The following is a 16,588-nucleotide window of genomic DNA, read 5'->3' on the forward strand; positions in this document are numbered from 1 at the left end:
ACTAAACTTGATGAGACTAAAAATGGGTATGTGTATATGTGTCCACGATTCTAATCCCATATATTTTTTGTCAAATTCAACTAATTGATCCTCATAGTCCTCGAGCTCTCCATTCCGTGTTTGCGCTCCAAAAAAATGGTATTTGTACACAGTCCTGCTCTGGAAATGGGAAACAAACATAGTTGCTCGGACCGAGGTATAAACAATCCCAGCCAATCAACAAAGGGGTGTAATTTGATTGGCTGTTGAGGACACAGATATCAACAACCGTTAAAACCGAAACCAAACCGAAACCAAACCGAACCGAACCGAACCAAACCGAAACCAAATCCCGGATACTTAACAGGTTCTCAGTCCGAAACAAGTGTAATCTAAACAAACTCAAATTTGAAAAAACGTAAAACTGCGATAACTTTGGTGTATACGAAGGTCACAAAATGGGGGAAAGAAAACCTACACCGCGCACACACACATTTATTTTTCATGTTTATTATATAACATTTGTTGCGTTATTAGCAGCAGCAATCTAGGCAGACTGTCATATAGAGATGACATATGATCCATCCTCTGTGCTCCCTGCATGCTTTGGCAACATGAGTCTTTGGATGTTATGGATATGAGACTTATTTTAAATAGAAACAACAAGAGAGATAGGGAGAGAGACACAGACAGAGAAAGAGAGAGAGAAGGACAGACAGACACAAATGCAGTGTGTGTGTGTGTGTGTGTGTGTGTGTGTGTGTGTGTGTGTGTGTGTGTGTGTGTGTGAGAGAGAGCGAGACAGAGGAGAAAGGCGGAGGTGGAGGGGGTATAAATAGCGGGTGTAAATCATCTGGGTCATCAAGCATCAGCTTACAGCACAAGGACAGAGGAGACTTCAGCCCCAGACAAACACTATTCATCACACACTGGACACACACCGGACCCAGGACTCCACCATGGTGCTCAACACGGCCCTCAGGCTCCAGTTTCTTCCTGATGTGTGTGTGTGTGTGTGTGTGTGTGTGGAAATACAAATACTTCACAGATGACTATTTATCCTGCTTGTCTCCCTTTGCAGCTGTGCTGGCATATTTGTACATTAGTGTGTGTGTGTGTGTGTGTGTGTGTGTGTTTGTCTGTTCGTGGTTTGAGTATCAAGTAAAAGTGACTTTTTAACCACTAGAGGGAAGCATTTGACAATGCAGGCACACGCAGCTCTGAGAAGAAAAATGTTTGTGTGTTAGTGTCTCTGTGTGTGTGTGTGTGTGTGTGTGTGTGTGTGTGTGTGTGTGTGTGTGTGTGTGTGTGTGTGTGTGTGTGTGGGCATGTGTGTGGGCATGTGTGTGAATGGGGTGGTGACAGAGGAACATTGGCAAACAGGGATGACATGACGTGTGCATTGTTTTGCATGTTTGTGTGCATGTGATGGAGACTACAAGCGAGAGATAAAGAGTGATTGTATATCTGTGTGTGTGTGAGTGTGTTTGTTTGTCTGTTCGTGTGTGGAGTTAGGTATAACACAAAGCCATAGACTAAGAAACAGACGTTATGATGGTGATGTGTCCGCATATTTTGACCGTGTGCGTGCGTGTGTGTGTGTGTGTGCAACCTGTTCTGCGTTTGCTGAACTCACATCGAAGCTTGTCAACAATCTTCCCCCCGCACATAGTGGCTAGAATTGACTTCACCGAGAGGACTGTCAGCTTTCCCTGGCCGTCACTGGAACACACACACACACACACACACACACACACACACACACACACACACCATAGTTACATCACCATTACATTTCCCTTTGTCTCATACAGATACAAAGTACACACACACACACACAAACAGTTTGTTACAGCAAAGAAGACACTGTGTCACTGGCACATTACAATGCTTATCACCCTGATAAACAAACACACACACACACACACACACACTTTTACTCCATCTCTTATCTTCCCTCTCATTCAACAACACTCAACAGTCTCTCTACGCCATCATACAGACAGAAACACACACACACACACACAGACACACAAAGACACACACACACAGACACTCACACAAACACACAGAGACACACACACAGAGACTCAGAGACACACACTCACCAGTCTCCGGCGGCCACCATGAAGTTGAGCAGCATGCTGATGCTCTGCTCCACGTTGATCTGGTGTGTGGTGGGCAGCCGCTTGTTGAGCTGGTAGTAGATGGAGGACAGGATGGTCTCCAGGCGCGAGACGCTGATCTCCGTGTGGTGCTCCAGCGTGTTCAGCCCGTTGTCCCGGAACGCCTCGATCATGTTCCACACGTCCACCAGGTGCACTGAGGACAGAGGAGTCCAATTTGAACTAAATGTTAATGTAGAGTGTAACGTGTAAAAAGGGTTTTATACTTGTTACCCAAAGAAAACAACACAAAAGGAAATTACACATTAGATATTTTACAATCCACAAAAATGGATACAAATAATTACAGAGAGAGGGAGAGAGAGTGAGAGAGAGAGAGGAAAGGAGAAAGAAAGAGAAGGGAGCAGAGAGAAAGAGAACCATGAGAAACAACAGAAACAAGAAGAAAGGATATGGGAAGTAGTCAAGAACATGAAAGTACGGCACACACTGTCTCACTCTCTACAGAGCTCTAAAGCAGTACATGTCTCACTCTCTACAGAGCTCTAAAGCATTACATGCCATTTAAAAAGTAAAAAACTTTATTACTGTTTATTATACAAGCATACTCATGCTTAGTAAGACTGGTCACAATTGTTCATTGTGATCTAGTAAAGAAGCTTTTGATGACAAGGATTTATGCGGTTACCTTTAAGCAACACAAACAAAAGGCTTTACTCCCAGTAGGAGGAAATGTTTTGAATTATGATTTATTATTTGCTTAATAATTCGAACTATTGAATACAGTCAATGTACTGAAAGCGCTAAACTGAGTTATGTTAAGATGTGATGCATTTAGAACTGTACTGCGATACTGCATGGCTGCCGTGCACAGTGTATACAGATTCAGACCAGTGCATCCCAGTGTTCCCTGGCTCTTGCATTGCACTGTGTAATTCTGACCAAAGCGTAATACATAAAGTTGCGCTGATCCATTCTAGAATGTGCCATGTTATTTACTGTAGTGTTCTGTGTGAAACATTACGCTGACATTGTATAATTCTGATGGGGCACGATGAATACAGTTGTGCTGAGCTATTCAAGAATATGTTGTGCAGTCTTGCTCTGCTATGTCCTGTTTCATTGTCTACACACTGCAGAGTGCTGTGCTGTGTTGCATTGTTTACACACTTCGCTGTGCCGTGCCGTGCCGTGCCGTGCCGTGCTGTGCCGTGCTGTGCTGTGCAAAACATTCCGGGGAGACTTACGGTTGCATCTCCGCTGCACAAACCTCAGCTTGCAGGCCGTACGGTAGGCGGAGAGGCGGATCTCATCGAAGTTCTGGGCCCCTGAATGAGAGCAGGAGACAGTGGGGTCAGACCTGGGCCTAGGGGGGTCATGTCAGGGCTCATGCAGAGGTCAAAGGTCATGGTCAGGCAACTCACCCATGTCCATGAAGATTTGCCTCCTCTCTGCCATGGTCTTCCCTCTGCGGCTCCCCTCTTCAATCATCCTGATGGGACAGATCAGGATGATGAGGGACGTGTAACACACACACACACACACAGACCTCTCTCTGTGTCTCACCTCCTTGATCCTGTAGCATTTCATCAATGTGATGATGACAGACTTACAGTACACTCAAACTCACACATGCATCTGCGCACACACACACAGACACACACACTTCCCTCCCAACCATTTTTTATATTCTGCTAGGCAACCTCACACAAACTTATCAATCTTTGGCCTTCAATTTCTCAATCATAAGACATCAGCTCGCACAGACGAACACACACACACAAAGACAAGCACACACATTTCATTCAACACCCCTATAATAACTTCACTAGGCTTCTGCATGAACAAGGCCTCTCTCTCACACCTGCACACACACACACACAAACCGCCACACACACACACAGACAGACACACACACACACAGATCAAGTACATGACCTTTTCCACAAACACACATTAAAAGAAATGACAGATGACTGCCATATAGTCTCTGGTCACAGACACAGACACACAAGGATGCTGTTTATGCTGTACTCCCACACTGACCTGACCTTGCCCTCAATGGAAAACCTCACACATACACTTACACACAAGGGTATACACACACATACACACACACACTTACACACAAGGGTATATACACACATTCACACATACACTTTTGAGAGAGAAGGAGAGAGTGTAAGAGAGAGAGAGAGGGAGGGATGCAGGTAGCAAGAACCCCACTGTTGAGTGTTTTGCTTTCACAACTTTAATGTGTGATATCCTTCACTCTCCCTCCCTCTCCTTCACTCTCCCTCACTCTCCCTCACTCTCCCTCGCTCTCCCTCGCTCTCCTTCGCTCTCCCTCACTCTTCCTCGCTCTCCCTCACTCTCCCTCACTCTCCCTCACTCTCCCTCTCTCACTCTGCCTCGCTCTCCCTCCCTCTCCTTCACTCTCCTTCTCTCTCCTTCTCTCTCTCTCTCTCTCGCTCTCTCTCTCTCTCTCTCCTTCGCTCTCCCTCGCTCTCCCTCTCTCACTCTCGCTCTCCCTTGCTCTCCCTCGCTCTCCTTCGCTCTGCCTCACTCTCCCTCACTCTGCCTCACTCTCCTTCACTCTCCCTCGCTCTGCCTCACTCTCCCTCACTCTCCCTCACTCTCCTTCACTCTCCTTCACTCTCCTTCACTCTCCTTCACTCTCTCTCGCTCGCTCTCCCTCGCTCCCTTCATTTCTCCCTATCCTGCTCTTTCTTTTCAGTTCAATCGCTCTCCGCCTCCCTCGTATTCTCTCTCTGACTCTCTCGTATTCTCTCTTTCTCTCCAAGTCCACTGAAGCATTCAAACGCATCATCCATCATCCATCCACCCACCATGCCTCAGTAACCACAATGTCAGACGCAATCCTCTCACCCTCCAGTCAGATCCTGTGTTATGACACTTTAAATAATCAAACTGTATAACTTCTTTTCAGTTTGGATATATCTGTGTCTTTAAATCTCTCTTATCTCTTTCACACCCCCCGACATCCAACTCCCCCCTCACTGTTCCACAGAGTATTAAGCTTCCCTTTGACGTTATTTTCCCTTAATTAGTTTTCCCTGATATTCATTTCAACTTGAGAAATCATTGAGGACTAGCCCTTGTTTATAATTATGTTGAGTAGATAACATAAAAGGATACAAGTAATAAAAGACACACATTAAAATAAAACAATCCAATAAAACGAATACACAAATGCAGTTAATTAAGGATACCAGATACAGACACAAGAGATGAAAACATCAATGAATCAAACATCATTTGATCAATGAAAACATAAACTAAATGGCTTGTGATCATGAATCATGAACCCTAACTGACCAAGGGTTACCAAATAATTCATTTTAAGGGTGCACTGTGAAGAGTTTCAGGTGGTTGGGGGCATAGAAACTGAAAGCAGATCCTCCAAGCTCAGTACAGGCTTGAGGGACATGCAAAGAGAGACAGTCATTAGACCGAGTTTGACATGGCCTGGAGCATTAGTCTCGCATGGAAGTGATATAAGATGGCAGCTTTCCAATGAGGGCCTTGGACAAACAAAAACATCTAGCCTCATCACGTCTTACAGATAGAGAAGACCATCCATCGTTTTCAAAAGGGATGCAATGATGACTCCCATAAACATCACCAGTAATAGACCCTAGAGCGGAGGGATAAACGGCATCCAAGGGCTTAAGTGTGGAGGCATAGGCATGTCTATAATCACATCATCATAATCCAAAGCAAAGAGAAAAACAGCTTCAACCATCTTTTCCCTACAAAGCCTAGGAAAGTTAGTTCTATTTCAGTATACATATGTTTATATATACATGATTTTGTCATAACAAGATTGTCTGTATGGTATTTAAACCTAAGTTTGTCATCTATCCAAATACCAAGATATTTATATTCTGTGACTCTCTTTATAGTGGATCCTTGTACTGGGGAAATATGCAGATTATTGCTGCGTCACCTCTAAGTCTAGATAATGTGCAAGATTTATAATCATTAACATTAACATTACAGCTCGGAGGGCATTAAAAGAATGCAGCAGGTTTTCCATGGCTAGTTGAACAGAATCACCAATAGAATACAACATTGTGGCATCCATGTACAAATGTACATGGCAGTTAGTTAAAAAAACACTATTAATACAAATTGTGAAAATAAAAGACCAAACCTTATGAAACACCCCTAATTCTCGGTACAAACTCAAGTTCACTGACCCCTGACGGTCAGATAAGTCATTGTGGAAGCAATGCGCAGGCACCTGACCTGAAACCAACACTACTGGTAGTATGTAGAAGTAAAGAATGGTCAGCTGTGTCAAAGGCCTTGGAGAGGTCCACCGAACCGGCGGCACCGTGTTCTTTCTTATCCAGTGCATTGACAATGTCACTGACAAACAAAGAACAGAACAGAACAGAACAAAACAGGTGCTCTGTAAAGGCCTGAATCCAGATTGACTTGGGCTCAGAACAGTGATGGTGTTGAGAAATTCCTTCAGTTGGCAATTCACAAGCGACTCTAGAATTTTAGCTGGGCAGGACAACGTGGATATCGGTCAGAAGTGATTTGGATCAGTCCTTTGTACTCCCGTATACTGTATAAGGGGACAACATGAGCAGTTTTCTGAGCCCTCTGAACAACACCACTAGATATAGAAAGGTTAAAAATACGAGTTCTTTGTCAGCAATTAGTAGAGCAGAAAGACAAAGAAAAAAGGATCCACGTTATCCTCACCAGTAGATTTGTGAAGTTCAATAGCTCAAAGGGCATTAACAATTACGCCGAGAGAGTCCGGAACAAGAGTAAACCGAGAAGCATGATCTAAAGAAGCCACAAAATCCTGATTAATAAAAGGATAGTTGTTATTGGAAGGAGAGGATCCACAAACCTCACCCTCAAGAATGTGACCAGCTGCTGCAAAGTGTCTATTAAAAGCAGAGCAGAGCTCGTTATGGTCACGTACTAAGCAATCATCAAACATAACACAGGCAGGAAGGGAGGCAGCCGAATTACAGATCTTAGGTCTGATTTAATTTATTTAATAATATCAAAACATTTGCAGGGTTTGAATAAGAGCTTGAGACCAAGTTCAAATTTCTGTAAATCAACAACATTATCTGGTAAGAGCTGGCGATAACTACTGGAAACAGTGGCGGTGAACCTGGCGTAAAACACTGATCCCTTAGGCTGTATTAGTCAATGTGGATGTGTGTGATAGAAGTACAGAAGGCTCCAGTGATCCCCACCTTCTGATTTAAGGCCAGACTTCTGAAAGGAACCCCTACCCCCCTTTCGAGTTTTGACATGTTCATAGACAGACACACAGACACACACAAACACACCAATCACAAATCAGACACACAACCACTCCTTCATTCACTCACACGCATAAATCACAGACATACAATCCACTCGTCCACAGACACACACACAAAGACACACACACACATATAAAATGCTGACACACACACACACACACACACACACACACACTCACACACACATTCCTGAGGGGATTTAAGAGCTCGGCAGGAGACCAACACATAATCACCTGAAACAAAAAGCCACACATGAGCTTAAAGCAAATGAGCCCTTATATTACACAGTGATCATTCTTCCTGCACGCACGCACACACACACACACACACACACACACACACACGGTCATTCACTCACTTTCTCACTCAGGCCTGCCTTCTGTCAAAAAATTGCATTTTCACAGAGATCCATACACTCACAAACACACTCACACATTCCCTCAGGCCTGTCTCCCTTTCTAAAATGTTCACAAAGACACATGCATTTGCTTATGTACACAGCCACATGCACCCAGAAATACACATATATAAAAACACTCTCCCTCGGACATACTCTCTCTCCCTCGGGCACACACTCTCTCTCTCAGACACTCTCTCTCTCTCTCTCTCTCTCTCTCTCTCTCTGCAGCATGAGGCGTGTTGGGCAGGTTGGAGACATCAGCTACTGCAGCAGGAGCCTACCTCTCTGCCAAGGCATTCCACCCAGCCTGCAACCCATGACAACACGCTGTATAGCCTTACACACACACACACACACACACACACACACACACACACACACACACACACACACACACACACACACACACCCTCCTCTCTCCTCCTTTCCTCTCCTCCTCTCCCTCATTCCAGACCTCTTCTTAAAGGTGGGATACTAACCCCTGAGAGGCCCTAACAGGAGCAGCTGCTGTGTGTGTGCGCGTGTGTGTGTGTGTGTGTTTGTATGATTGTGTGTGTGTGTGTGTGTGTGTGTGTGAGAGAGAGCAATAGAGAAAGAGAGAGAAAGTGTGAGTAAATAACTATATGACTTGAAAGAGAGAGAATGTGTGTGTGTGTGTGTCTGGTGTGTGAGTGAGTGGTATCTGTAAGGCTCCTGCTCCGATCAGCAGAGATAGCTGTGCTTCACTGACACTCTGCAGAGCTGGCACACACCATCCTCAGCTCTGACTGCGGCATGCCAGAGATTCCCCTGCGATAGCACTCTCCTCCAGTCGTGATGTGTGTGTGAGAGAGCAATAGAGAAAGAGAGAGAAAGTGTGTGTGTGTGTGTGTGTGTAGCACTCTCCTCCAGTCAGGATGCTCCAGCCCACCACAGCTAAACATTACACGTGTGGTGCAGTTGACATTACCAAGAAGTACCATCACTTCACAGACACACTACACTCCTATTACAAACTAGTCTTGTCAGGGAAAGACATGACTTCAGAAACAGAATCAGTTATTTGACTTAGTGAACTGGCGCAGTAAAATAGTAAGACTTTTCCACTTTGTGATAGGTTATGTTGCTCCACAGATAAGCCTATGCAGCTCCACAGGACTACTTATAAGCTGACCGCTGAAGAGACCACTTGAAGAGAACAAATCAACACTTATGTGAGTCTCCTTGTTAAAAGCTACGCCGCTCTTCACTAGGCAAGTCCACACTAGGCTAGGCTAAGAGCAGCATTAAACTGAGGATGGGATTTGAACCTGTGGCTTGCCAGTGAGAATATCCAATCTCCACAAACAGCCTGCTACAGTAAACGAGGCGTCTCAGTGACACTGGTTGGCCCTCAGGCTCACTCACACTGACTGCTGCCCTGCATGGCACAGATGCTAGCACACTAGCGCTTAGCCTCGGCAAGCCTGTGCTCCTATTTTTACCACAAAACCTTCCGGCTGACTGATATAATTACCCCTCACATAATTACACAACATGACAGACAGACCTGCTCTCCAGAGATACCAGTCTGCTGCTCAATACAGTCCACCCTCAAACACACAGAGAGGGGCAGAAAGAGAGAGAGAGTGTGGGAGGGAGAGAGGGAGAGAGTGTATCGAGCTAATACCATGACTAAGTTTGGCACTGAAAAAAAAAAAAAATTGGCATTGAAAAAAAAAAAAAAAACTGAAAAATAGAACATTGTTTGGAAAACATTTGTATTGAAATTAACCGAAGAGTTCCACTTTTCAGTGAAGGTTTTATTTTACGCTGACAGTCTTTTTTCGATGTTAGTACTTTTCAATGTCAACTTCCCATCACTGTTTTGGCGTGGAAAGGGATGTGTTTGATGGGAGGGGCAGGAACTACATGATTTGCATAGATCCAATGGGCAACTCCTCTCTGAACAGACCTGATGTGGGGGAAAACAAAAGGGACGGAAATCCTATGCCATGCCGTTCAATGGGACTCAACAAAGAATCTACATCGATAATTTACCATAAACTACAACACCTAGCCAAACTGGACACTGTCAGAATCAATTCATGTTCATACATTGTGTAGACTTTGTGAACGATTGCCTGAATCTGGGAGAGGACCATGTCTGTTTATGGAATTCCCAACCCTTACATATGTAATGTAGACTATGCTATGTCTACATTAGCCACTGTAGCAGGCTGTAGAAGACAATAATAAAATGGCGTTTGTATGTTAATTTGCAACTTGTGTGTAAATGTAAGCAGGAAACTAACCAAGTACAATGCCAGTTCACAAGGCTTCCTGTACCTTGTAACGTTAGATACGTTAGACATTACACAGATAACTCTCACCCCAACCATACCTGATTCCTTTTATTTATGTTTGCTTGAAGAAATGTAACTTTTTCCCCTACCCATTGAGTTGCACCACCACTGGTTTCCACTGAATCAAAGCCGTTTGTTTTCCCTCAAAAAGAGGTGTTACGTGACCCCCACGGTAATCTGCCTATGCAACTCATATATTTTTTGCCCTTCCCACTAAACTCCTCCCCTTCCACTCCAAAATAAAGTCAAGAGAAAGTTGACATTGGAAAGTACTGACATTGAAAATAGACTGTCAGCATAAACAACAGAAAAAAGGCTAACATGAAACAAAGAGAAGATTGTCACTGAAAAGGCATCAGAATAATCAACAATTAACATAAATAATAAGATTGCAAATGTACGGTCAAAAAAGGATCAAGTGTGTTTCTTTTGTTTTTTATTGGAAGCCTGGATTATTTTAAAGTCTATCTTTTAGTTCAGTGGAACTCTTTTCAGTTCCCAAAGTTATTTTCAGTACAAGTGTTCCAATGCCAATGTTCTATTTTTCAGTTAAGCTTTTTTTTATCAACGCCAAACTTAAAGTCTCAGTATTAGCTGCATAAGGGAGAGGCTGAGCGAACTAGAGAGAGAAAGGGGTAGGGAGGAAAGGAGGGAGAGAGAGAGAGAGAGAGAGAGAGAGTGCAGATTTTAGAAAGGTGAAAATGTGTATGTGTGTGAATATATCAAGAGGACAGAATGAGGGGAAAGAATGAGACAAAAGGGGAAGGGAAGAAAAAGAGCTAGACGAAAAGAGAGGGCAGAAGAAGAGAAAAGAGAGTTATGGTCCTCTGGGGCTCTTGGTGGGTTCAGTAGCATGAGCCTCAAAAGGCCAGGAAGCCAAGTGGGCTCCATAAATCTGTTCTTGGTTGCCCCGAAACAATGACAAGCATCCCCAATCCCAAAGCAGCTCACCCTGCGCTGGAAACCCAGAACCCACACTTCTCCGTCCACAAACCAAGACACCAGAGCAGACCCAAACAACGGAACAAAGCCCAGAGGCTCAGACTCAGCAGAACCACACACAAGAATCTAAGACCCTAATAGCCAGAGAAACGGCACACAGCTGAATCAGAGCTGAATGATTCACAAAAATGTAACTCGAACAGTCGGAACCAGAACCTGGCCCCCCAAGAGATTGAGAACTAAGACACTGCTGAATGATTCATGAACCAGAACTCAGAGTAGTGAGAGGCATGAACTAAAACCAGGACCCAAGACACCAAGGGCTTGAGAATTAAGACAACGGCATGCTTCACAAATCAGAATTTAAGCAGACCGAACCATAACCAAAACATGGCTGAACTGTAAAGCTGGCTGGAGCTCACAGGCCATCTCAAAACCCCACAATCCCTGTTCATCAGCCTTTGCGAACAGGAAAGCAACTTCCGTCACATTCGAATTTGTCAGTACCCATCTCAACACACCCAAAACTTTAAAGGGCCTTCTATTGTTTTCATAAACATTTCATTTCTGTTTGCTTGTGGAGAGAATAACAGTCAAAGCCTCTAAACCAGGCTAAACATTTTCAAACATTTCAAATTCGGAGGGAATAGTCGAGCCAGGAGAAGATAAAAAAATAAAAAAAAGACATGATTTTTCTGTGATATTTCTAACAAGAGATGAAAGAGATGCAAGAGAGAATGACAGAAAGAACAGAGCAAGTGAGGAAGAGACAGAGAGAAGAATCAGACAGCTCAGGTACAAGAGCTAACAGGGAAGTGAAAAGGTGAAAGGCTTGCAGCAACTGCACACACAACACACACACACAAACTCTCTTTCTCTCTCTCTCTCTAACTCACCCACACCCACACACACAACCCACCCACCCACCACACACACACACACACACACACACACATTGTCGCTTAAACACACACACACACACACACACACATTGTCGTTTAAACACACCCACACCCACACACACACACACGCACACACACAGACACACACACAGACATTGTCGCTTAAACACACCCACACACCCACACGATTCAGGGTGAACACATCAAAGAGCACTGCAGACCAGGCTGCTCTCTCTCTCTCTCTAAATATTTGCACTGAAGCTGATGTTGAGAGCATCCTTCAGAAACTTCATGTTGCCGGTGAACAACACCAAGTTGCTAAGGAAATGCAGTGATGTTGTGGGTTTGATTTCATGGTTGTGTACATAGATGTGTTGCCCTAAATTACAGCACTGTGGTTAGCATGTGTGTGTGTGTGTGTGTGTGTGTGTGTGTGTGTGTGTGTGTGTGTACATTCTTACCTCAGTGAAGTTTTTGGTCTCTCCGAGCAGAGGGTGTGCTATGAATCTGGAGATGAGGGACAGAGAGGGAGAGAGAGAGAGAGAGATGGAAATGAGAGCCAAAGAGAATATAACAATGAGAACAGGGAGGAAAAGAGAGGAAAAGAGAACAACATAATTAAAGACCACAGAAGATCATTTATTTTTTTAGTCACAGGCATACACATACATCACTAAGCTGTGTTCAGCTACTTCCTCTGGTCTCTCGTAGGCATACACTCACACAAACACACACGAACACACATGCACGCACACAAGCGAGCATGCACATATGCGCGCACACACACACTAAACTATAACAAACTTGCACACAGACTACTTATCGCCCTGAAAATTGTTATCTGAGAACCTTAAGAGGACAAAGAATCAGGAAAAGCAGAAAGACAACTACGCAGCTTGGATGCTAGCAGAGGGGACTATGGGATAGATGGAGGACTGTCTGCTACAGGTGGTCTGCTGTCGGCTGAAAGGTGTGGCTCTGTTCACACCACTCTGACAGCTGATCAAGCGATCATGCAGACCCAGGGATTAGGGATTAGGGTGGGGATCCATGGGAGAGTGAGGAAGGGGGGGGGGGGGGGTGTCCCACGGGAGTCTAGGGGTTCAGGGTTCCCAGAGCCCCCCCATCCCCGCCCACCCACCCACAATGACCACCTGTGTGTCTGGGGACCAGCTGTCAATCAAAGTGTTCTTTAGTCTGTCCTGTTCTAACTGTACTGTAGCTACTCCCTCTTTACTCAAGCTGTCTCTCTCTCTCACACACACACACACACACACACACACACAAACACAAACACAAACACACGCATGAACACACTCGCTGGGGTACACACATTACTTTCTATTCCTGACTCACTAGCTGTCCCACCCAAGAACTCACTCACTCACTCACACACACCATCACATTCTCACTCGCTCATTCACTCTCGCATACTCACCTGTCTCTCACACACACACACACACACGCACAGACACACACTTACTTTGTTCCCAAGTCAGATCCAGTTGTCAGTTCTCATCTATTGTACATCTCTGAACTTTTGTCAATGTACCTCTTCTCTCGCTTCCTCTTTTGCACTTTTCCTGTCTCTCTCTCTCTCTCTCTCCCCCATACACACACAGACACATACGCATACTCTCAAACGCAGCTAATTTTTCTGCCTGCAGTAAGCTCTTTCCCTCCCCATCAGTCTTCCTGTGAGAGTCTGACTGTTATTCACACAAACACGTACACACATGCACTCAGACTTACCACAAATCTGAGTTCAATCAAACGACAGTTCCTCTCGCCAAAACACAGCAGGCGCAGTAAACGCACACACACACAAAGAAGTGCCAGAGGGAGAGAGAGAGAGAGGGGGGGGGGACAGAGAGAGAGAGAGGGGGGCAGAGAGAGAGAGGGGGACAGAGAGAGAGAGAGAGAGAGAGAGGGGTGTAATGGTCACTCTGGCACCCCCAGCAGCTATTCTTGGCCCCCCCTCAGGACCACATGATCACCACAGCAGCTGAGCCCCTTACTCAACTGTCTGCCCTGACAGCAAACACCCACCCACCCACACAGACACACACACACCTACACACACACACACACACATACACACATACACATTCACACACATACATACACACACACACACACACACACACACCAGCATACATACAAAACTAAAAACACACACCCCCCACCCACCCGCAAACATCCAATGTCAGAAAAACCCATGCATACAGAACCCACTCAGCCATGTAAAAAAGGCAGACACTGTGTACACAAGCTTAACAGGGCTAACACAGCTATCTACTGTCTATGGTCTTGTCAATGCTTAACAGGGCTAACACAGCTATCTACTGTCTATGGTCTTGTCAATGCCTACACAGGGCGTGTCAATGCTTACACAGGGCTAACACAGCTATCTACTGTCTAAGTAAAGCAATGGTGTGTGTGTGTGTGTGTGTATTCCTGTTTTAGATGGATGAATAAACCTGCTATTAATGGAAACACTGACTGTGAACCGCATCACCTACTGTTGATCCACTGATAATATCAACCAAGGTACAGTTTTGGTTGGCCACGTCACACACAATCACAGACAACCATGCACTTTCCCTGAGTCTACCAACTTCTAGAAAACAGTCACCTCTCTCCTTCTAGCACGGTCTTTCCTGCGAACACAGTCAAACTGTTCACTTTAGGCAAAAGAGCATTTGATCTCTGGACCAACGTACTGTGGTGAATTTTAAACCATGGTGACACCAAAACACTGCTAGCCCTGCCCTGATAGGACAGCAATCAGTACAGAAAGAACAAATGATGGACAAAAGGCAATGATATAAAGGTGAGGGTGACAGAGAGACAGAGTAAGAGAGAGAAGGATGGGGGGGGGGGGGGGGTTGGCATTTACTATGACACACAGATGGAAATTGTTATTATATTTTCTGTTCACATTAAGAACTTCATGTATAATAAATCAAGCATAGCCTTCATGGAAGCATTACTCCTCTGCCAGATTACTGTGGCGCAAACAGACACCACTGCCCCACTGTCACAGGAAATCAGTGTGCGTGTGTGTATGTGGGGGGTGTGTGCATGTGTGAGAGACAAACAGAGAGGGATAGAGAGAGAGAGAAAGAGATAGAGAGTCGTTATTTGGTATTCAATGCAATGTGTGTGTGTGTGTGTGTGTGTGGGGGGGGGTCGGAATAGGCACTCTCCAAGGACTCTAGGTGATCCCTATTTGATGCAGATGACGATAAAGGATTAGATCGGTTCTCAGGGCTTCTCTGCCCTCCCCGCGTATCAATTTCTGCTCTCTGTCTCTTTTCTCTACCTCTCCCACTTCCTCCCTCTTCTTCCTGCTCTCTCTCTCTCTCTCTCTCTCTCTGTGCAGACGTCATTGTGGTGCAGTCTAAAGCACCTTTGATTCTTCCTCAGGAGACTGCAGTAAAAGCCTCCAGGCCTCTCCCTCAGAGAGATAGAAGAGAATCACCTCCTCATTCAACACCTCCTTTCCCTCCACTTCATCCCTCGCTCCTTCATCCTACACCTATTCTTGTTCTCTCTTCTCGTTGTTGCAAACTCTTGCTAATGGTCTCGTTAGAGCGTCTCCTTAGAATATAGTCATCTAATGTTTCTTCATGTGGTTCTCAATGAAGAATACTTGTAGGTTGTTCATAGAGAAATTGTGCAAACAGAGGGATTTTCTGATATTTTATTCAGAACACCTTCAACAAAGGAGAGTTCTCGGAATAGGCATTATGTGGAACCACAAGGTTCTAGATGGCATACATTTAAAAGAGGCTCTATGCAGAGACTTATACTGCATGCAAAGAGCCCCTCAAAAATTAGTTCTTATAAAGACAATATGGCCCCAAGGTGACTTCAAAGAACCATATACAAAAGAGTTCTATAAGGTATTTAAAGGGATTCTGTAAGGGTGTAAGTCACACTGAAACCGCCTTGTTTTCAAGAGTGCTCTTGACCCTTTGTGTAAACAAAGCTCGGTTAAAAGCTGTGTGCCTTACATTTATGGCATTGTCAAATTCCTTCACCATAGGAGGCAGGTTTAACAGGCATCATGGTTTCTTTTCTAAGCAATTTCAAGCCTGCTTTTAAATTTGCCTAGATCAGACCAAGCCAAGCTAGTGTGGCAACATTCATCCTGCTGTGAACTAAGACAGTACATTTTTTCTAAAACACAAGTAGTGTACACAGAAGTGTTTGCTGACAAACAAAAAAAAATGCAGTTAGACTCAGCAGTTTAGCTTCAGAGCTGGGTAAAGACTAACCCACTCCTACATGGATAAAGCTGGAAGGCGAGATCAAGAAAAACAACAGATCCAGCAGAATCCATGAGTAACACCATGATTCACATAACCATTTACAGTATATTTACTGGCAGAGGTAGATGTTTTAAATCTAAGGAATTAAAAGGCAGAGAGAGAGAGAGTCAGACAAAAAGTTGACCTAGGGGCTCAAAAAGCATCTGATAAATGACTTGGGGGTTGTTCTTAAAAGATCACACTGAAATGTGTTCCTACCAGATTGGTAAGAATCATCATCCATCAGCTGACTGCTAAACATAACTGACCTGACC

The 16,588-nt window shown here is 44.6% G+C and overlaps 1 protein-coding gene across 1 annotated transcript in view; it reads right to left on the minus strand.

The window, feature by feature from the left end:
- dtnba (dystrobrevin, beta a) overlaps positions 1-16,588 on the minus strand; it is a 36,032-nt gene that overhangs the window by 14,362 nt on the left and 5,082 nt on the right. The window contains 5 exon segments of the mRNA XM_031581434.2: positions 1,616-1,701; positions 2,088-2,301; positions 3,353-3,433; positions 3,530-3,597; positions 12,459-12,504. Coding sequence (XP_031437294.1) covers positions 1,616-1,701; positions 2,088-2,301; positions 3,353-3,433; positions 3,530-3,596 — 448 coding nt within the window. The 5' untranslated portion in view covers position 3,597; positions 12,459-12,504.

Source organism: Clupea harengus, chromosome 15 (assembly GCF_900700415.2).
Source record: "Clupea harengus chromosome 15, Ch_v2.0.2, whole genome shotgun sequence".
Classification (NCBI taxonomy): domain Eukaryota; kingdom Metazoa; phylum Chordata; class Actinopteri; order Clupeiformes; family Clupeidae; genus Clupea; species Clupea harengus.